This window comes from Pogoniulus pusillus, chromosome 3, assembly GCF_015220805.1.
Source record: "Pogoniulus pusillus isolate bPogPus1 chromosome 3, bPogPus1.pri, whole genome shotgun sequence".
In the NCBI taxonomy this organism is placed as follows: Eukaryota; Metazoa; Chordata; class Aves; order Piciformes; family Lybiidae; genus Pogoniulus; species Pogoniulus pusillus.
The window spans coordinates 28,992,624-29,014,146 of NC_087266.1; the positions used below are offsets into that span (position 1 = coordinate 28,992,624).

A 21,523-nucleotide genomic window follows, 5' to 3' on the forward strand; every position below is an offset into this window, starting at 1 on the left:
GCAAGTGCCATAGCATGTTTCACAGCTACTGCTGCTCTTAGTTAAATTGCTCCACTATCATCAGTTTGATCATGCAAGAGTGAGTAGTTTTTATTTTACCAGCTGCAAATTTAATAACCCCCTTCTGCCCCCCAGGGATAGCTTGAGCCCGAGATGTGTTTTAAAGAGAGTTTCTTCTTCCACAAAACTTTGATCTTTGTCATAAGCACAGACCACCTTTGTGGTGGAAATGTCTATCCTTCCTCAACAACGAGCTTGGGTTTGGGAGGTCAGAGGCCATGAAGAAAATTATGTGATTTTGTCATGGAAATAATTTTTTTTCAGTGCCTAAATGCAGAAAGAATGAGAGGGTAAGGAGGGAGGCCAGAGTGAAAATAACTTTGGTCTTAGAAGTTCCCATCTCTGGTCTTTTGTAAACATCTTCCAAAGAGTACGATTTGAACCCTGAGGATCCACAGGTACCTTTTGTCACTTTATACTACCTGACTGACAGCTGAAGTGAAAGTGGAAGCCAGAAGAGAAAGGGTGAAGGCAACTGACTCTTGAAAACGCCCATACCTAGAGTAGGCAAAAGTTCTCTTTTGTTGATGAGAGTTTGAAGCCAGAAACATCCTTGTTGCTACCGCTGCTGCAGTGGTCACTTTCTGTGACCACCAATAGACAGAAAATACTTACCTTCCATCTATTTTTGTTTGGCATAAAGATACAATTGCAACATGTGCATTATATAATAATGAACTAATTTGTTGAGGCCTTGCATCTTCTTTTCCTCTACCTCTTTATCTTGAAGCAGTTCCTGCTGGAAATGTAAAAAATAGGGAAGGGATGTCTCTTAGGCACTGGGCAAGGTGAGGTGGGGTGTCATGACTATGGGTAACAAACCCTTTCTGTGAAGATGAATTCACCATATAAATAAGAGACTGTTTATAATGAAAGACACAGATTTAAATGTGGTGCATTAAAGGGCAGTTTATCCCCAGAACTTCTGAGCACTCATTTGATCATTTCTGGGATTTGATCTTCCTTTAAATCAGATGGGCATTTCTCCATTCTCACGAGTCAACAAAGTTATCTTTGAGAAACAACAACTCACTTAAGTCTTGCAAAAATGGAACTAAATGAAAGTTTCAATTTGTTCTTTAATTTGCCTTTGATAAAAACTGGTTATGCTAAGATGAAACTGGTTACCCTCTGGAAAAGTCCTCTGTCTTGACCATACAGGAAACTTTGGCTGAGTAGCTCAGAGCAAAACACCCATTTTCTTTCCACTGAACTTGAAGCAAATGAATGCCTTCAAGCACTAGGGATTTGGTCTCTGTTGTGCATGCAGATTTCCAGCACAGTTCCTTAGTGCTATCTAAACCAGAAGATTTCTCTCACCTGTACTAGTTGAACTGCAGAGATACCTAGAGGTAAGTAACAGCCTAGAGAATGAGCCTGTCACCTGCATTTATCCCCATTTAGAAGTGCTTTACAATCTTTCTTTTAGCCATGGTGTCTTGTCTGATTTGGGGCTTGCCTTTGCAGTTTGTGAAAGTGCTCTGCACATGACTTTTAGCTGTTATCATGTGAAAATATTAAAACTGGAAAGAGAATGAATGAATAATCAAATGTAAAATTGTGGCTTAGTCCAGACTATCTCTCCTCATGTTGTGCATCACTACAATGTCCATCATTATTGGTTGCACAATTTTGCAAGTTATTAATGAATAACTGAGATAGGTAATGTTCTTTGCCGCAATGTTCCACCAGCCCATTTTTTACAACCTGCACCTCAAGGGTAGATTGACAGTAGCTGTTTGGTGCTTCTCTTTTGCAGATGTTGTAGAGTTTTCCAATGGAAAGGCTGGTTTGTTTTTGTTTTTTTTTGGTGAACGTTATTTTGCTGTTGTCCAACACACAGCAAGTACCATCATAAGTAAATTTTATTTTTAATTCTTCACTCCTAACAAAGAGAAAGTAGGAAACGCTAATGCTCTTGACAGATAATCCACAACCCCTGTCTCCTGGATTACTAAAAATTTTGTGTAACATTAAATAGGTAAAAATTTAAAACTGCCTCTTTAAGGTACTTTTAAGGGAGCTCACCATTCAGTAGCCAATAAATAAAAATCTCCTACTAAAGCATGATGTTCATTCAGTTACTCATGCTTGTTCATCTTTAATTTATGACATTTATTGAATAGCAAAGTCTTGGGAAAGAGTACCTATCCTTTCTGTAGCTGATTTATGCTCTGGAGAAAGCTAAAGTTTTCCTTTTGCAAGAGCTTCAAAATGTTTCTGTATTTGTACTCCAGTGGAAAGCTGTAAATGTTGATATTGGGTTTTCTAGTTGGATAAATTTCTGGGTTTAAGAAATAGATGTAGCTCTTAGACAAAACTTGTGAGACATGTTAAAGGTCCTTCAAACTGACCTGGTTTTCACTAGGATCAAGCGTATTATAGTACTTGCCATAGCTGCAGAAGAACTTTAGTGAGGTATTTGGGCAGTCACATCAAACTCTCCTCCCTCTTCATATAAGCTCAACTTTCAGGTTATCTTCAGCCATAAATACTCATTTCTTTTCTTGGGGTTTTAACCAGGAGCAGATTTCTGCCTGCAGTCTGGTGCTGATCTCCAGTGTTCAAGTCAGCCTGAAAACTATAGCACCACAGAAACTTGATATTGAAGTACCTAAGGTGCACCTTGAGACACATTTCATCTTCAGTAAAACACAGGCTCTGCCATCTGTAATAAAATCTTAAAGACAGGGACTGAGATTTCTCTGGGGTAATTGGATGTGAGAAATGCAAGGTGCTGAATGCACTAGGTACATGAAACTGAACATTATATCAGAAAATTATCACCATGCTGTGTCGAGATCAAATCTGATTTGTCTTTGGCTGAGATTATGGACAGTGTAGGCTACGGGAATATAGATATTCATAAATACATATTTGAGATTAGTATAATGAATGGTTTAGTTTTGTTTCCAGGAAAAAAAGAGCTTAAAGAATTTTCCCTGAGCTAAACTAGGCTATAAGTAGCATTAACAGTCCCTTGGACATACTTCAGGGTTTTTCTCTTCCATCTATAGAGATTGCTCTTTTTTAGGACCCAACTGTGCTGGTTCACGCTTTGGGGACAAGTTAGGTTAAACAGTGTTATGATCAACTTGAGACTTCTGACTAACAAGGAGAGTGGACTAGGTGATCTCCAGAAATACCAAGTGCAACCATTATGTGAGAGTGTGGGTTTTCATTTAATTTTTTTATTGCTTGGAGATTCCTGTATTGTTGGAAAATCAGCCTGCATCCTGGACAATCTGTTTCTGTTTTGGTTTAGATTTCTTATTGCTGCCCCAAATGTGCTGCATTTGGGCACGCAGGAGACAATAATGGTTCAAGTCCACAGAGCACAACATCCTGTGGAAGTTACTGCATACATCAAAGATGAAACAAAAGATCAGTTCCTATCAGAGAGGATCATCTTTAATCTCAACCAAAATAACAATTACCAGGAGTTGAAAAAAGTAGTGGTGAGTATAGCATTATAGTGCTGTCAATTATTTAGTATGGTACTGAAAAATACGTAGTCTGGAACAGACTACACTGATCCCTAAAAAGAGATGACAAACCACCAATTCAGTGGCAGTGGCATCCCAGTTACCCCAAAAGCTAGGAAACAATGCCTAATGTGGTAACTGTAGGTGATCTTCTGCCCCTAGCACACAGCAACAGTCAGTTTAGCTCTGATTGATTACTCCCAGAGCTGAAAGCTGAGCTTTCAAACCAGACCACTTTTGAATATGTATACAAACATCATATTAATGCGCATGAAGTAAAGCTGTAATTTCATGCACCAAGAATGATTACAGCATGCTACTGCAGTTAACAAAGTACATGGTAACTGGAATTTTGCATCCATGTAGACTGAAGAAAAGACATTGGGCTTGACCTGTTGCCATTGGACAGAAGAATGTGCATTTCTATGTCATAAAATGAGGGATTAGTTTGCTTTTCTACACAAAAAGAAATATTCACCGAGTAAGAAAGACAAAATTGAGTATCTTTTGTTGAACAAGAGTAATAGTATTATTGAAGCACTTCAGCTGTTTTGGGGCCTCAGCCATGTGGCTCTGAAGCTAGTAGGTTTGTATCTGACTTTCCGTTTTTTTTTCGTCTTATCCTCTTCAGGTCACACCAGGAGCTCTGACGCAAGATCTGTTCAAGAAGAGTAGTCAGCCATATGTTCTGCTAGTCACTGAAAGCAGGGAACTATATAAGGAGACAACTCAAAGCACTCGCATGCTCCTGTCTTCCAAGAAAGGCTACATTTTCATCCAGACAGATAACCCTATATACACACCAAGTTCCAAAGGTTACAGTACAAATGATGCATTTTAGGTGTTGAATGTAGATGTTACAAGCACATGAATGAAACAAGTGATAATGCCTTGATCCTTCCCACTGTATATCCTTCTCCTTTAACCCCAGCTATCTCTGTACTGACCAACCAGTCCAGAATTTAAACTTGCTTTCTGCAGCCAAGGCTTCTGCAGAGTCTACACTACACATTGCAGCAACCTATGTAGAAATGCTACCAGAGTTAGAATGTTATTCTCCCTTCTAATGGGAGCCAGACAAAATCTGCCCTTCTATGTTCAAAAAGATGAATAACTTTCCTTTGGAAAGCAAAATTGTGAGAAATCTGCAGAAACTTCCCATTGCTTCTGCTTGAAACAACTGCAGTAATATCATTTGTGCTTTAAAAAGAAGTCTGCTTTATTACTTAACTATTTAATTAAGTAACAAGAGAAGGGAGTCAAAAAAGCTCTTGAGTTTGGCTTCATGCCTTGGCTGCAGAAGAAATACAAAAGTGAGTGAAGCTCCCTGAGCATTTTACATAATCTGCTTCAAATGTTGTCTGTTGGTAATGTAACAAGTAAAACCTCTGGAAGAATGCAATTCTGTCTTTGAACTTTTTCAACTTCTTTTTATTATGTTTTCTCATAAATTCAGTAACTCAAATTAGAGTATATAGATATTACACTCTGGAAAGGGCAGAAATAAATATGTGAACAAAATTATTCTTCTGTTATACAGTAAAATACAGGATCTTCATTCTGGATAATGCTATGAGGCCAGCAGATGACACAGTTACTGTTGCTGTGCTGGTAAGTATTTAAAAAAACTCTGTTCATGAGTGCTTCTCCAGCACAGAACTCTGAAAACAATCCACAAAAGATCTCAAACTATAGCTCCTCTCCAGAAATCAGTGTTTACTTGTTGTGAGACATCTCTGATAATTTTTGGCCAGTACCAGGAGCATGGAGGGAAACAGAAGATTAATATTCAAGTGGGAAAGTAAGCATAGTGTTTTTCTCTTCCTTAGAACTAGTATATGAACTGGAGCTTTTGGATATGGATGTTTGACATCTGGTGCATCATTTTATGTTTATTTTCTCTCTTAACAGAATTCGAAAGGAGTGTTGGTTAAAAAGTCAGACCAGAAAATAAAAACAGCATTCGGTGATAGCTTTGAAATACCTGACATTGCTGAGTATGTTACTGCTATGCCTCATGCATTGAAACACTTCACACATAAAAATGTCTCTTGGAGCAGAAATATCTTCAAGTTAAAAACAAGTCTTGTCCTTTCTTTCCAACCTCTCTGCTCTGCTCCCCTCTTATCCTCTTTTCTTCATTTCTGATTGTATTTACTGCTTTAGCATTTTTCCAGAATGGGAGATGCACTCTAAAGCAGAAAGTTTTGTTCTGATCACACTTGAGAAGCACCAAGGAGTACTGTCAGCTTGTGGTAACAGGAAGTCAAGCATGGTAGCTCTGGAGACTCTTGCTATCCAGGGGTCTACATCTGAGCTAGTTACTCCACACTCGCTTCTCTGACACTAGAGAGAAAGCCACATACTTAGGCTGTGATTCTTCTGATCTGCTTTATATGCCTGTGTTAGGGTGAGATGTACCATGTCTCACACTGTTTTTCTCCAGTGGCTGTGAAGGAATCTAAGGGGACATACACAGATGAAAGACCTCAGAGTGTAATATCTAAATTGAGGAGAACTAACCCCATCCCTTACTAGCATGATCAAAGCATCTACATTCATCTACATTACCTGTTTAAGTCATTAAGAGTTTTTATCTTCTGAATTGCTTGAATTAACTTTCAAAAATATTTTTCTCTCACCATGAAGGAGAGATTGAGCCTATGGTTAATATATCTTTACCGTTAAGAACCTCATCTTGGAGAGATGAGTTCAGAATTTAACATTAATATTATACTGGCAATTAGCAACATTTATCCTAGAAAGGAACACTTTAGGAAACTAATTAAACATGTGCTCAACCATGTAACTGCATTCAGGACAGTACTTCTGTAAGGGCTTAAGGGCTTAGTTTGCAAAGTGTAATCAATTACCACTGATTTCGCACAGTCAAATATTTACTTAATATTTAGTGTGGTCTGGCATGCTAGATTCTTTTTGTCATCACAGTGAAGATAGCTATAGGAAATATATGATTAGTGTCTATTTATGAGAGCTTTTCAAAGGCAGTCCTTGTTATATGTTGTTTGCAAATTCTTTACTTTGCAGTTCCTCATAAAGTCTTTTTGAGTACTTCACAGGATATTTGGAAATATGTTGCTGGAACCTTCCACCAAAGAAAAATCTATTAATATATTAGTTTGGGATGAGATCAAAACAAGGAAAATATTAACATTTAGTGATAATTTAAATACTTAGCATCATAAAATATCTGAGGAATTGTAATTTTTTTTTTCCTGCTGAATCTGAACTTTAGGCCTGGAACTTGGAAAATCAAAGCCTAGTTTCATCAATACAAAATGTCTAATGTTTCTGCTGAACTTGAAATTAAAAGTTATGGTAAGAAAATATATAATTTATATTAAAAATATACAAAGTCATCACTATCTGTTAATAGATAAACTGCTGTGATTAAACCTGGCTATAGTTACCTAGTAAGGACAAGATTCAGAGCATTTCAATGTTAGCTCTGATCACAGAAGGAGAACTCTGGTTTTGTGCACCTTCCACTTATATTTGAAAAAAAAAAACCAAACAACTTTTATACAGACATAATAAGTTAAACATTTTTCACAAAACATCTTTTCTTTTGAAAAGCTCTCCTAGTGCAGAAAAACAAATGGAGATGAACTCCAATTTAAAGTTATTGTAATTCTGGCTAATGTTCTCACTGATGAGTGGAATGGGGAAAAAAGGCAATAAAAAAGCAGCTACCTGGTTTGGGGGTTATTGTGGTTTTTTTTTCAGGGGAATTAATTTTGGATATTTATTAGACTTGTTCTCAGAGAAGCTTTATTAAAGAAAAGTAAGGTGAATCAGGAAAAAGTAAAAATCTGGAAATGTAACAATTTAAGGTAAAAAAATTACTTGATTTGCACTGAAATTACGCTTTCCTGTAAAACTTACTGTGCATTGTTCTTTGGGTTTGAGTTGCTTTTTTTTTTTTTTTTCTTAAAGGAAGAAGAAAACCTCAGGATTATATGAAAATTTCATCCTAACAAAAATGAGTTTGCCTTAGCTAGTGGACATAACAGAGTAGTGGAGACTATGGCATCCTCTGCAAAGATCTATATGCAACAGCAGGTTACTCTTGCTGTATATAGCAAGTAGAAAATAGTTTGGCTCTATAGGAGTGAACTGCAGAGTGACACAGCTAATACTGAGGACTTCATGCCCATGCTTGACTCATCTCAGGGTGGGTTTACTTAAGGTGGCTGGTAGCCCAAGGCAATTAATGCCCTTTTACAGTCAGAGATCATATTTTGTTTTATATTCATTGCAAATAAATCAGTTTTGTGTGCTCAAAGACTACTCCACTATGCGAAGCAAAGTATAACAAGAGAAGACGATCAGGAGATTTTTCTTCAGAAGCTCATTAGGCTAAAACATCCTTTTATTACTGCTTCATCCTCTCAATCAGCGTTGCTACAGGATAGGATTTGATAGTATGTTTGAAACTCCTATGTCACAACCTTTTGTCTTCTTTCTTTTCTTTTTTTTTCATGCAGAACTTCCATCTTTTGAAGTTAAACTCATCCCACTTCAGCCATTCTACCACATCTGGAATGAAACCTTTGTGTTTGATATCGAGGCAAAGTAAGTGTTCTCACAGCAGTGCTGTATTAGAAGACAGATAATAAACTTTGGAGCCTCTTCCTTTTTCTTGCCTTTAATGATTGACTAGCTTCTGGCTGTGTTTGAATTTGATTTGAATCTTATATACCCTCTGTTTCCACTACTAACTTAAGACATCCGCATAAAACGCTACCTGGGTCCAAGTGGTAATGTTTGCAACAGAAGAAGATTTTCCAAATGTTTTGGCTTGCTAGTAAAAGGTGACTATTTAATATCTTCCCCTGAGTGGCTAGGTGAGAGTCCAAGCAAACTGATTATCTGCTTTTCTTTTTACTTTCTGGCTTTAGCAACATATCAGGCTTTAGAATCTTTCTAAATTATATTTAATGTAATTCAAGTAGAGATAGATTCAAGTTTGGGTATCGTTTTTTTCCCAAAATCCAGGGCAGTTTGGAAGTAATAAGGTAGTGCTTAACTGAGAGTAATGATTATATGCAGAAATGCTTCCAAGTGAATCAGCACATTTAATGAGGCATTTCTGAGCTAGAACTCAAAAATAACTAGAAATACATTGGCCACCTTGCACACTGGGAAGATGAAGAAATCAAATGGCAGTCTGGAGACACAGGAAAGTTTTTCTTTTCACTGAAATTGTCACTCATTCAACTAGACTTGATTACTTTGGTAGGATATAATTACACAAGATTTTTAAGTCCAAGATCTACATGTCAGTCGCTGAAGAGAAATAGTTCAGTGTGGCATTACCTCAAGTGTTATAAATTTGATTTACAGTTAGATGTAAAAAAAAGTTTTAAAGATGACTCAGTGCACAAAAAAAGAAAAAGGTAGGAAAATGCTACTGCATTGATGAAAAAAATATGTGAAAAAAATGTATACTAGATATTGGCTAAATTATACTTAATGCTACACTTGAACAGAAATGTATGATTTCTGAAGTCATAAAACTTCTGGTTGAAAAGTCAGAAATCTGAGCTGAAGACTAAATCTTATGAATAGCAACTGGGGGGCTAAGGCTGTTCAGTTTCAGGAAGATGAGGCTGAGGGGAGACCTCATTGCTGTCTACAGCTACCTGAAAGGGCATTGTGGAAAAGTCTTCTCACAGGTAATTAGTAATAGAACAAGAGGGAATGGTCTCAAACTGTGACTGGGTAGGTTTAGACTGGATATTAGGAAAAAAATTTTCCCAGCAAGAGTGGTCAGGCATTGGAATGGGCTGCCCAAGGAGGTGGTTGAGTCACCAATCCTGGATGTGTTTAGAAGTCATTTGGATGTTATGCTTGGGAGTATGGTTTAGGGGTGCACTTTGTAGAATAGTGTTATTGGTTGGACTTGGTGGCCCTGAGGGTCTTTTCCAGACTGAATGTTTCAGTGATTTTGTGATTTCTGTGATTTAGTGTCCCTATTGTGATTAAATTAGAACTCAATACCTCCTTCTTATCATTGTTTCTTTTTTTTTCCCTGAAGAGGAAGAAATTTTGTGGAGTAGGAAGAGTTCAAGGTATCTAGCCTTCTCTCATAGTTGGGAGATATCTTTTCAGTTTCAAAGAAGTGAGGAGATGGTCATCTTTTCGCTCATGATTTATTGTATTTGTTTCTGTGGATTCCTAAATTTTACACCAGAAATTAATATTAGCAAATATTATCAGATTGAATAGGATGAATCTTGTTAAACATAAGTTTTTAGAGTATTGTCAACCTGGATAGTTAATACTGCATAGTATATATCAGTGCAAACTGGGGCACAATGAAATTGAGAGCAATCCTGCAGAAAAGGACCTGGGGCTACTGCTGGATGTCTGCTACCTAGACATGAGCCAACAATGCACATTTGCACCCCAGAAAGCAAATCTCATTCTGGGTTGCATCAAAAGAAGAACGCCCAGCAGGTTGAGGGAGGTGGTTCTGCTACTCTACTCTGCTCTGGTGAGACCTCACCTGGAGTACTGTGTCCAGCTCTAGGGTCCCAGACACAAGAGAAACATGGACTTACTGAAGCAGGTCCAGAGGAGGGCCACAAAGATGATCAGAGGTCTGGACCACCACTCATATGAAGACAGGATGAAAGAATTTGGGCTCTTCAGCCTAGAGAAGAGAAGGCTTTGGGAGGGCCTTACAGCTAGATTTCAATATCTGACAGTGACCTGCAGGAAAACTGGGAAAGGACTGTATAGAAGGGCTTGTAGCAATAGAATGAGGGGCAATAGTTTTAAACTAGAGCAGGACATATTTATGTTGGACATAAGGAAAAAGTTCTTTACAATGAGAGATTTAAAATACTAGAACAGGTTGCCTAGAGATATGGTTGGAGACCTGTCCCCGGAGACATTAAAGATCAGACTTGATGTGGACCTGGGCAACCTGCTCTAGCTAGAAATGTCCCTGATGACTGCAATGGGAATGGACATTTGAGGGTCTCTTCCAACCCGATTTAATCTGTGAATCTGTGATGTAGTATATATCAACACTGAATAGTTGATATAGAATAAATTTATCTCCTGAAGTAATTTACTCTGCATTATCTAAATAACACTGAAAATGTTGTTCTGTTCTACCTGTCTAGACAAAAGCTTAGAATTACTTCTGGGTAATTCTGATGCATCAGCAGAGATTTGTGCACACAGTATCAGCCCCTTAAAAACAGTCAGCACCTCATGGATGATTCTTTAACAGAAAGCCACAAATAGGATCACACAGAGTTATTGTATTTAAGAGTGAAAATCAAACTTGAATAATTGGTTACTGTTCTTTGTCTGTAGGAAAAGGTCCTAGCAATGCTACACAGCTCTCCCTGACTTTCTTCAAAATCAAAATATTAAATTTCTGATAATTCAAGTTCTCTGAGCTGGGCATGCATCTAATGAACAGCTACCTCTATACTGACTCCTGTTTCCTGCAGTTTATTAGTTCATAGAATCATAGAATGCACTGGGTTGTAAGAGATCTTTAAAGATTATCTAGTCCATCTCCCCCTGCAGTTAGCAGGAGCATCTTTAAACAGGTTAGTGCTTGCATTTTAAGCAGTTTTCACAAGAGTTTCCTCTCAGTTTCATTGATATAGATCAGTGCTGCTGATCAGGTCAACTTGAAAGAGGCTTTGTTTAACAATATCAACAAAAACGTCATTACAGAGCTAAGATGAAGAGAGATTTCCACAAGCAGAAAACACCACCTTGCCCATGGCATGCCATATGTAGCATATTACATGCTGTACTTCAGGAGGATACCATCTGCCAGAGTTTCCTTCAGTGAGGAGCCTGTTAGATTCAACAATATACCCTATCATCTCTCTCCATGACCCATATGCAGAGTTCTCAGAGATGTTCTGGCCAGATATCTACCTGACACTTATTTCACTTCTATGAGGTCCCTATGCTATACTGCCTAAATCCATATATGGGAGGGAAGTGTGGAGGTGTCTCCAATTCAGGTACTAACATTTCATCACATAAGATTTGTCTCTGGAGCTACTGAATACTTCATATTAGTCCCCCTGTTTTAGAAGCCCTACTCATGCAGTGTTTCATACAAAGGAATCAGCTGTTCATCCAGCCTAAACAGATTGGGTACCTCCCTTGCTCCCTGTGAAGCGGATGAGTTTTGTGAGACTCCACTGTGCAACTAGATTTCCCATTATTTAAAAAACAGAAGAAAACAAAACAAGCAAATAAAACCTCCCAAACTCAAAGTTCAAATTATTCTGACGTAAATTTTGTTAGATTAATGCCTCCACATGGATTTTGCTAATTTGATTTACTCCATAGATATCTTTCCACTTTAAATCTGTACAAAGACCAATAAAACTCTCCATGTTTGAATTGCCAGTAAGTGGGATTCCTTTTAATTTTCAAGCTGCTTGTTACAGATGGTATGCCTACAGATATCCCAATTTAATTTCAGCATGACTAGTCAGAATTATTCCTGCCTTTTATTAACATAATGATTCATCTCCTCACTTTTCTTCTTTCCAAAGACGCTTTTCTTCTTTCCAAAGACACTCTTATAGGAAACCAATTCAGGTGTTGCATATGTGACATTCAGCATAATTGATGAAAATGAGAAAAAAGTCTTTCTTCCAGGCCTGGAACAACAGCTATCAGTAAGTACTGGGCTTCGGTGAAACTATTCTGATTTATCTCAGGTCAGAAATTATAGAAATACAGATCACTCTAACACCACAATTATGCTATGAGCAACAAACTTTTAATTCTAAAGGCAGCAAACTAGTAAAGGGTTGTCAGAATTTTTTTCACTTTTGCTTCGGATTCAAAGTGGAAGAGGAACAGTGACTTGAAATACACTGCTTTTGGAAGAGAAATTAAGAAAGACTATTTCCGCTCTGTAAGGGTTTCATTTATATGTTGCTGCTACCACTGTAGAAACTGCAAGTGAGTACACTATGCCTTCCCTAGTCAATACAGTTTGCAATATTTAGATTGATCTTATCTTCTCTTCTGAAGTAAAATTCTTCACTGAAAACGACCAATCTTTACTGCAAGGCTTCTAATTATATAGTTCATGTCAGTCTTCCATTTGATCCCCTCCTTGCACAAACTTAATCTCAGGTGTGGGATACATATTCCTGAACACAAATGTCCAGTGCTACTTTAAATGCCCTACATAGTCCTGTGTCACCTTCCATGCTACTCCAGAAGTTATCAGGTCTCCTGTAAGTACTATCCCACACACTCTGTCCAAATTTAAACAGCTCTGTGAAGATAGCTAAGATATTTTTGACCTGCTATTCACAAATAGAGAGACATTGCTGTCTACACCTACCTGAAGGGAGGCTGTAGCCAGGTGGGGGTCAGTCTCTTCCCCCAGGCAATCAGCAACAGAACGGGGGGACACAGTCTGAAGCTGTGCCGAGGGAGGCATTAGGCTGGATGTTAGGTGGAAGTTCTTCACAGAGTGATTTGCCATTGGAATAGACTGTCCAGGGAGGTGATGGAGTCGTTCAAGAAAAGCCTGAGGCACTTAGTGCCATGGTCTAGTTGATTGGCTAGGGCTGGGTGAAAGGTTGGACTGGATGATCTTGGATCCAACCTGTTTGATTCTATGAGTCTACATTTCCTAGTCCATCTGAAGCACCACCAGACACCTGTATGAACATAAATGCATTACTTCTTCCTTTGAGATCTTGTTTGAGCACATACCTCAGCCACATCTACATGCCAAGTTACTAGCTGGGGTTGGTATTTTAACATGCTTTGTACCTCAGCTTCCTCAGCTGTTGGTGTGATGGTAATACGCAAGTACATAGTTATTTGTCCCCTAGGAACATGCACTCTTTGATGTTAACAGGTGGTGAGATCAAAGAGGAACTAAGCAATGTGAAACTTGTGAAATCTCCTTATGCTGTGGATCTGTCTAGCACCAAAAAGTATTTTGTGCCTGGAGCCCCCTTCTCTGTTGTGGTATGTAGTATTAAGCTGACTACATCCACTTGCCTACATATATCTGCCCTATTTATAAAATCCTTACCTGATCCAGTGGGATCTCTGCAGGACAGAGACCTTCATAAGTAGGTCCAGCACAAAGCTACTGTTTGCACATCTCGTTTGTCACCCTTCTGCACACACAGAGCCTGGGCAGAGAAATTGAATCCAGAAAATGCTGGTAATCTGTTCCAGAAATTATTGTGTACTGTTCAGCTTAAAGGTTTTATAAAAAAAATGTGCAGTATTCCTCACCCACATATCAAAGTATTAAAATAACAACCTTGTTGTTATTTTAATATATCAAATTCAAATCCTGAAAATTAAAATGGGATACTGTCATCATCTTTTTTTTTTTAGTAACAGATGTTTAAGTTTTGGAGGTTTTAAATTCACACCATCCAAAGAATTAAAGAAATAATTTTACCTTATAATAATTAGATTGCTCCTTCTGGGACCAGCTGAGATCTAACAGATGCTAAGTGAAAATCTGTGGCAGTTGTTAACCTGTGTTCATAGGTACATTTTCTTTAGCTGGAATCCAGACTAAGTCAATTGCCACCCCCTTCTCTTAAGGCTCAAATTTACAAACACCAATTTGTCCAGTTTTGTATTACTTTTCAGTTTATAAAAATAACTGCTGCTTGTTCTTGGACATTATTTAAACACAGACATTTCCCTGAAGTAACAGAAAAACGTTTTTTCCAACAGGCATCTGTCACATTGGTTGATGGCTCTCCTGCTGCCTCTGTACCAGTCACTTGTACTGTTGCCTTGCCTGGAAAACTACCACTGAAGAAGACTGAACTTTCCAATAAAGAGGGTCTAATCTCCTTTATGTTTGACATCCCTGGAGATGCTCAGAATATTCAAATAACAGAAAAGAAAACCCAAATACCTACATTTACAAAAACAGAGCTGAGAAGAACTCATAAGGCCTTATGAGACAGACAATTGCAAAAATGATATTTTTTCCTTAAATTATCATAGAGAGTGAAAAGTGATTGTATAGGGTTAACACTCCAGGGGGGCATAACCCTGAACCTGACCCTAGGGGTCTTGGCCCCTCCCCAGGGGTGGGCCACACTCCAGGTGATGGTTAGCCCACTCCCCCCACTTCCTGTCCTATAAAAGAGAGAGGAGCTTCCTGTCTCTTTCTCTTTTCTTCGCTCCCTCTCGACACACACACACACTGCATACCAGCACACCACGTGGCAGCCACGAGGCAGAGACACCATCACATTGCTCGGGTTGTATCCATCCCTTTTTGTATTTTGCTGTTTTCCCTTCCTTATCCTTCGTAAACTTCCCTACCTCAAATACCTTTCTAAGTTATTGTTAAACTTTTCTTTTTTAACTTCCAAATCGAGTGAGATTGATTTATTTGGGTGTGCTTACCTCTCTCTCTATATATATATCTTTGGGAAAAGGAAGGGGAAGAGGGGAGGGCACTCTATAAATTGTCATTGGGTCTATTAAATTTATTAGAGTCTCTGGGAACTTGCATTTGAACCCAAGACAGTGATTTCTTACACTATCTGACCAGATTTTTCCTGATTGTGTAGAGAGGGGTTAGAGAGAGTGGCTAAAGAGGGGGTTAGAGAGGGATTGTGTAAAATATGTGAGAGAGAGACCAGCCCTTCAATATGTCTCACTGAGGTAAAGGACACTGTTGTACACCAGAGCCTTGGGAATATGTGCACTGGTGGTAGCAGTGCCTTTTCTGTGGTTCAGATATATATCTTCCTGGCATTAAGGATTGAAATGTAATGAATATCACCATGAGAAGTGACAGAAAGTGATGAGGAGAGGGCAAAGGAAAAGCTCCTAAGCAATGCAGTCAGTAGTCTGCATGTAGACACTCTGAGGATTCAATTACAATATGAAAGGGGAATAAAGCTGCCTAAGTACAAAATCACTGTGATTTTGAGCCATTGATTTTCATTGCAAAAGAGCCAAACATGAAAAATACCGAGTGCAAGCACAGCAAAAGACAAAATAGGATGAGAAAGTAATTAAAATTCTGTCTTTCGATGCCAGGTTCTGATGATGAAGTCTCAGCAGCAAATAATTGCATTCCTCAGCAGTTTCTGAATAAGCAGGCACGATATGAATTCAGAGTTACCATTTATAGTGACTCCTGAGGGACACTTTACTCACTCTGTCCTTTTCATCCCTGAGAGGTAAAGGCTGAAGAGGGAAAAGAAAAATTAGAATCACCTGAAACCAGCATCAGAGCTGAAAGATACCAGTCTGCTTCCCTGAACTACCCTCAGTATAAGCATCCCACATACTATTGTGACACCTGGAGATAACTTACTTATCACCTTGAATGATATTCATCATTCCAGTGGTGGAAACATCGACTATTTTTTATTATATGGTAAAAAAAAATATAGTAGCAATGGCAGTAACATATTTGAGAAATTATGCAACCTAGAACACTTTTCCATGTATTAGGAATAAGATAACTAGAAAGGGTCCAGCAAAGAGTAGCAGAGATGATTAGTGTCCTAGTACACCTGACCTGCCAAGACAGACTGAGAGAAGTGAGTTTGTTCAGTTCAGTGAAAAGGCTAAAAGTGAGCTAACAGCAATCTAAAATTGCTTGAAGAGCAGTTACAGACTTAATGAAAACAAACTGTACCAGATGGTATCATGCAACATAGGGACAAATGCTAGAAATTATGGCCTAGAAAGCTAATTTTAGGAAAATCTCTTCACTAGTGACATATGCAATATTGGAAGAGGTTTCCCAGACAGTTCAGGGAATTGTCATCCTTAGAAGCATTCAGCACTCACCTAGAGAAAGCCACATCTGACTTAATCTTACACTGGTGATTGCTCATTTTAGAGCAGGCAGTTAGACTAGAGATCTCCAATGTCCCTACTAGAAAATATTTCTATTACTGTTATTTTTACATATTTGCATGTATTTGGGAACATGTAGTATACAAATCTATTTTTTTTTCTTTTGAAGAAGGACACATAAATATATTGTAGTCTATGGTTTCTAATATGCTTTAGGGCAAATAGGTTTCTATGGTATGGTGTAATGATTGTCTGAACAATTATATGGGGTTTTTTGAAAGATAGTAAACTGACAGCCTTAAAAGCTGAATTACTAGACAGATAACTCCTGTGGTACCAGTGGTAACTTGATTTCTCTTAATCCAGATCTTGTTCTTTCCCACTCTTTCCAATCTGTATTCTTTACTCATAATAAAGCAATATTAAATATTGCTTTTATTGATCTAATTCCCATAAATACCCTTTTTTTTTCAGCTATTAGAGAACACTTTGTTGTGAGTAGATCATAAGAGTCTGTCCCTGCAACTAGAAAACCTAGTTGCATACTAGGGGACCTTGAATATCTCAGAGAATATCTTTAAGAGTTAACCACTGTTTATTTCATTAACAACACATGTTGCCATTGTTGCATGTTACCTGTACCCAATGGTAATTATCAGATAGGTCAGCATTATTTCCAACAGACAGTGTCATGAAGGATTACTGAAGTCATTGACTGTTACAGCCCTAAATAGCATCTTGAAATCAGGTGTTAAAAGCAGATCTATAGATGGAAAATTGAGGAAGCAAACCTGCACAGCCTGGAACTAGGAAGGCAAAGTATTTATCTTGTTGAAAGGGACAGATATGTTCATGGATACACTCCAGAAATGAATGTGTTGAATGTTAATTATGGTTAATCCCTTTCTCTCTCTCCTTTCATCCTAATTTCCCTTGACATCTTAAATTTCCTGGCATGGTAAGCATGATGGCCACCAGTTCGCACTTATTTTCAATAGTACTCTGGTATATTGGAACAATCCCTAGGAGTTAAATTTAGGTTAGGAAGTTTATTTGCATAGGATGATTTAGCACAGGATTGGAATTGCTGTTGCCAGGCTCTGGGAAGGCACAGTATGTGTGGCAAGGTGGTGGGAGACACTGCTGGAGCTCAGTGGTAAGACTCTCTCCCAAATTTTGATCACCTAAAAGCACAGTGAGCATTTCAGAGCAGGCCTTATTTCTTTCCAAGGCTCATACATTGTGTGTTTAGGAAAGCTGAAGGTATTTGGTTCCGTCCTACCACTGTGTCTGTTTTCCAGTCCGTTGACAGCCCATGAATATAGTTAAAATGTGAAGAAAGCAACTGAATAATGAAAGCAGAACTGAAGTCAATTAAGGACTAGTCTGTGATATTTTGTTGTGACTAACAGTCAACCAAAATTTTCCATGACTAATGGGAGACTCAAAATATAAGTAGTGTCTCTTCATTGCTTAATCGTAGCTTTGCTAAACTTGAACATGTTTTTCCTTTTGCAATTTAGGATCTGCTTAAGATGAATGATAAATTTCATATGGGGATTTACATGCTACAGCCAACAAGTTTGTAATTAAAAACATCCCTTGGCTTTACTCCCAATTTCCAAATGCAACTTGTGACACCAGTTTGTCTTGCTTCTGCGAGTCAAAGGCTACAATAATTTTTTTTAATATATATTAAAAAAAACACTTTTGAAAGTGTGCGCAATCCAACTAATTTATTTGGCAGGTATTTAATGCTATGAATTCATATGATCTTGGATGTGCTCCAGGTGGTGGTGCAAATAGCATTCAAGTTTTAACTGATGTTGGTTTGGCCTTTTTATCAGATACGATTAAATCCAATTTGAGAGAAGGTAACTGCTGTCGGACCTTCACATTAGATGTTTGTTCAAAACCGCTCTAGATCTGAGGAGGCTGATTGCTTAAAAATTTGAAACAGTTTATTTGTGATGATGTAAATCTCCTTTGCTGTGGATTTTTATTCTTTCTGTTATTCCACTGGGTGCTGGCAGGTCATGGCTGCTGGTCCTTTTGGTGTCCAGGTCAACTGTGGCAGACAACAATTGCCTAAGGCTGGAAGGTAACTCATCAAGCTATAGATATTCTGTGAATGAGATAAGGCCTAAGACTTTTTTCCATGAATTACCTGAATGGTTTAGCTGCTGTCATAGTATCATGATGAAACTTTTCTGTCCCCAGGCTATAAATGTCTCCAGGTTAGTAGAAGGTGGAAGAGATCTTTGGATTTTCAGAAGAAAATGTCAGGAATTGGTATGTCTACTCATCAGGGTGGCCTGAAAGACTTTCCAGGGGAAGGTAAAGGGACCTAGCTGAGATCCAGGTAGCAGTGCTGGGATTGTTCTTGCAGTAAGTGACATAACTTAGCACAAGTGTGTATACTATACCACATGACCTTATCTATCAAAACAACTCAAAAAAAACAAACAAAAAAAATAGCCTGACTGCAAATGGAAAAAAAATCACTGCATTATAACCCCAAATATTAAATACTTCTTCTCTATGTCATGTTATGGTTTTAAAGCTTTTCAAAATTGTTTGTATGGCTAGAAGATATTTTAGAGATTTTACTTTTTGTTGTTGACATTTTGATGTTGTATGAAATGTTGTATTTTGAGCTCCAATGAATGTGCTAGTATGGTTCATTTTTTTTTTAAAGTATCTTTGCATTAATTGATATTTCCTTGCCAAAATACATAAGTCTTGAAGCTGAGATCTTCTTTGCTTTTGAAATCAATCTCTTCATGAAAAAATGATGATGCAGCCATGGATTTTTCTATCAAGTGTTGTCCTTCAGGGATCCATACTGGGATCAGTGATGCTCAATAGCTTCATCACTGACATAGATAGCAAGACTGAGTGCATCCTTAGCAAGTTTGCTAATGATACAAAGCTGACTGGTGTGATTGACAAGACTGATGGAAGAGATGCCATTCAGAGGAACCTAGACAGATTGGAAAAGTGGGCTAAGAATCTCATAAGGTTCAATAAGGTGGAGTTCAAAGTCCTGCATGTCTGTCAGGGCAATCTTCAATACAGGCTGAAGGATGATGAGATTGAGAGCAGCCCTGCAAAAAAAGGCATGGGGGTACGGGTGGATGAGAAGCTGGACATCAGCCAAGAATGTGCACTTCTAGCCCAGAAGGCAATCTCATCCTGGGCTACATCAAAAGATGCATGGCCAGCAAATCAAGAGAGGTAATTCTGACACTAATTTGCTCTGATGAGACCTCACCTGCAGTACTGTGTCCGGCTATGGGAATCTCAGCACAAGAGGGTCATAAAACTGCTGCAGCAGGTTCAGGTAATCAGAGGTCTGGAGCACCTTTCTTATGAAGACAGGCTGAGAGAGTTGGAGCCATTCAGCCTGGAGAGAAGGCAGGTCTGGAGAGACCTTACAATGACATTTCAATATCTGAGTGGGACCTATAGGAAAGCTGTGGAAGGACTGTTTAGAAGGACATACAGTGATAGGACAAAGGGCAATGGTTTTAAACTGGAGCAGAGTAGATTTAGGTTGGACATATGGAAGAAGTTCTTTACAATTAGAGTGGTGAAATACTGACACAAGTTGCATAGGGATGTTTATGGAGACAGTCCAGGTCAAACTTGACGGTGCCCTGAGCAACCTGATCTAGTTGGGGCTGTCCCTGCTCACTACAGAGGGGGTTGGACAAGGTGACCTTCAAGATTCCCTTCCAACCTGATGCATTCTATGATTCTGTGATCAAGATATCCAATTCCAATCTGCCAAGGAGGTGTTCTTAAATAATAGATTGAATTTGAAGAGAACACATAGAATAGAGTATCCAGGATTACATAAGTATTCCATGCTTTACTCTTGTGTTCGTAGGTTGTTTTTAGGATGGAGAACAGGTCCTCAGTTCTTCAACTGGGTTGAATTGCAACAAGGCTGTTGCAATAGCAACTAATGTTAACTAGAGAATGACGAGAATGAGCATGATGAACATAGTTATTGCTGCTCCTACAGTACTGAGTTCTAATTATATTGCAGCGAGCAGATATCAAAACACTAACCTACAGAAATGCTGCACAGACAGAATGAAATTAAATCCCATAAGGTTTTCATGTGCAAAAAGGCTAACAAAGGTGGCTGGCTCACCCAAATGCAGATACGCCTTCCAAGATTGCAGTCAGAAAGCCACAGCTCTCAGAAAAAAGGCGAAGAGGAGGAAAAGAGCGGGCTTGGCACGATGTAAAGAACAGTGGCATACAACTGTCTATGGAAAAATACCGTTCATATGGTGGGGAGAGAGGGTTAAGAGGCATTTAATGCTGTGGGACAAGGGAGGAAGTTTTCATAACAACATTACAACAAGCCTCAGTAAAGTGCAGCATCCAGGCAGCCGCACGTTGCAACATCTTCATACTTGTTTCATGTGAAGTTGGGAGTGGGGTGAGATAAATTCCTGGGGTGAGAAAAAACAGGAAATGTTCTAGTCACTGTTTGACCGAGAACAGCCTTCATGGAGAAGCAGTAGACCCCTGCCTTCACCACTATAGGCCACAAACACTGCAGCACAGAAAGGGGTGGTAATACATGCCTCTGAAAGCCTGGGGCCAGACATACCCACCCTGATTACAGGGCGGTTCCCTCCTTCAACCTTCCGCCGGGCACCGGGACGCACAGCCCTACTTACAGGCCGGCCGCTCTCGCCTCGGCACTCCCAAAAACGCCTTCGGAGCCACGGGCTCCAGACTGCGCCCAGCTTACGGGCCGGCCCTCCTGGCTGCAGCATAGCAACTCCTCTTCAGGAGCCCAGGGAGCCACCTCGACCCTCTAAGGGCCCAGGAAGGAGCGCTCCTGAGAGCTGCCGAAAACAGCCTCCTAGGACCTGCTTACAGGGACCTCCGGCTGCTCCTGGGGACGCACAAGGACAGAGGGGGACAGACGGCTCCACGACTCATCGCACAGGCCCCGACTACAGGCCTGTTGAGCTGCCACGTTGACAACAGGACAGGCTGCCACGGAGCAAGACGCCCAGGCCCTCAACTGCACGGCCTTGGCTGTGTCCCTAGAGGACAAGGAGGGGCAAGCTGAGCTCCCACTCCGCTCGGGGACTCCAAGGAGACTC

At 39.2% G+C, this 21,523-nt stretch overlaps 1 protein-coding gene and 1 long non-coding RNA gene across 3 annotated transcripts in view; one reads left to right on the plus strand and one right to left on the minus strand.

The window, feature by feature from the left end:
• LOC135191275 (uncharacterized) overlaps positions 1-21,523 on the minus strand; it is a 104,989-nt gene that overhangs the window by 50,257 nt on the left and 33,209 nt on the right. The window lies entirely within an intron of this gene.
• LOC135193278 (complement C4-B-like) lies at positions 1,838-21,398 on the plus strand. The gene is given in 19 exon segments (XM_064176880.1): positions 1,838-1,914; positions 3,326-3,518; positions 4,177-4,360; positions 5,086-5,156; positions 5,457-5,542; positions 6,802-6,884; positions 8,054-8,141; positions 12,134-12,153; positions 12,156-12,255; positions 12,418-12,527; positions 13,444-13,556; positions 14,289-14,455; positions 15,760-15,847; positions 15,849-15,960; positions 16,863-16,882; positions 18,136-18,262; positions 18,609-18,680; positions 20,443-20,643; positions 21,034-21,398. Coding segments are annotated over 19 exon segments (2,277 nt in total).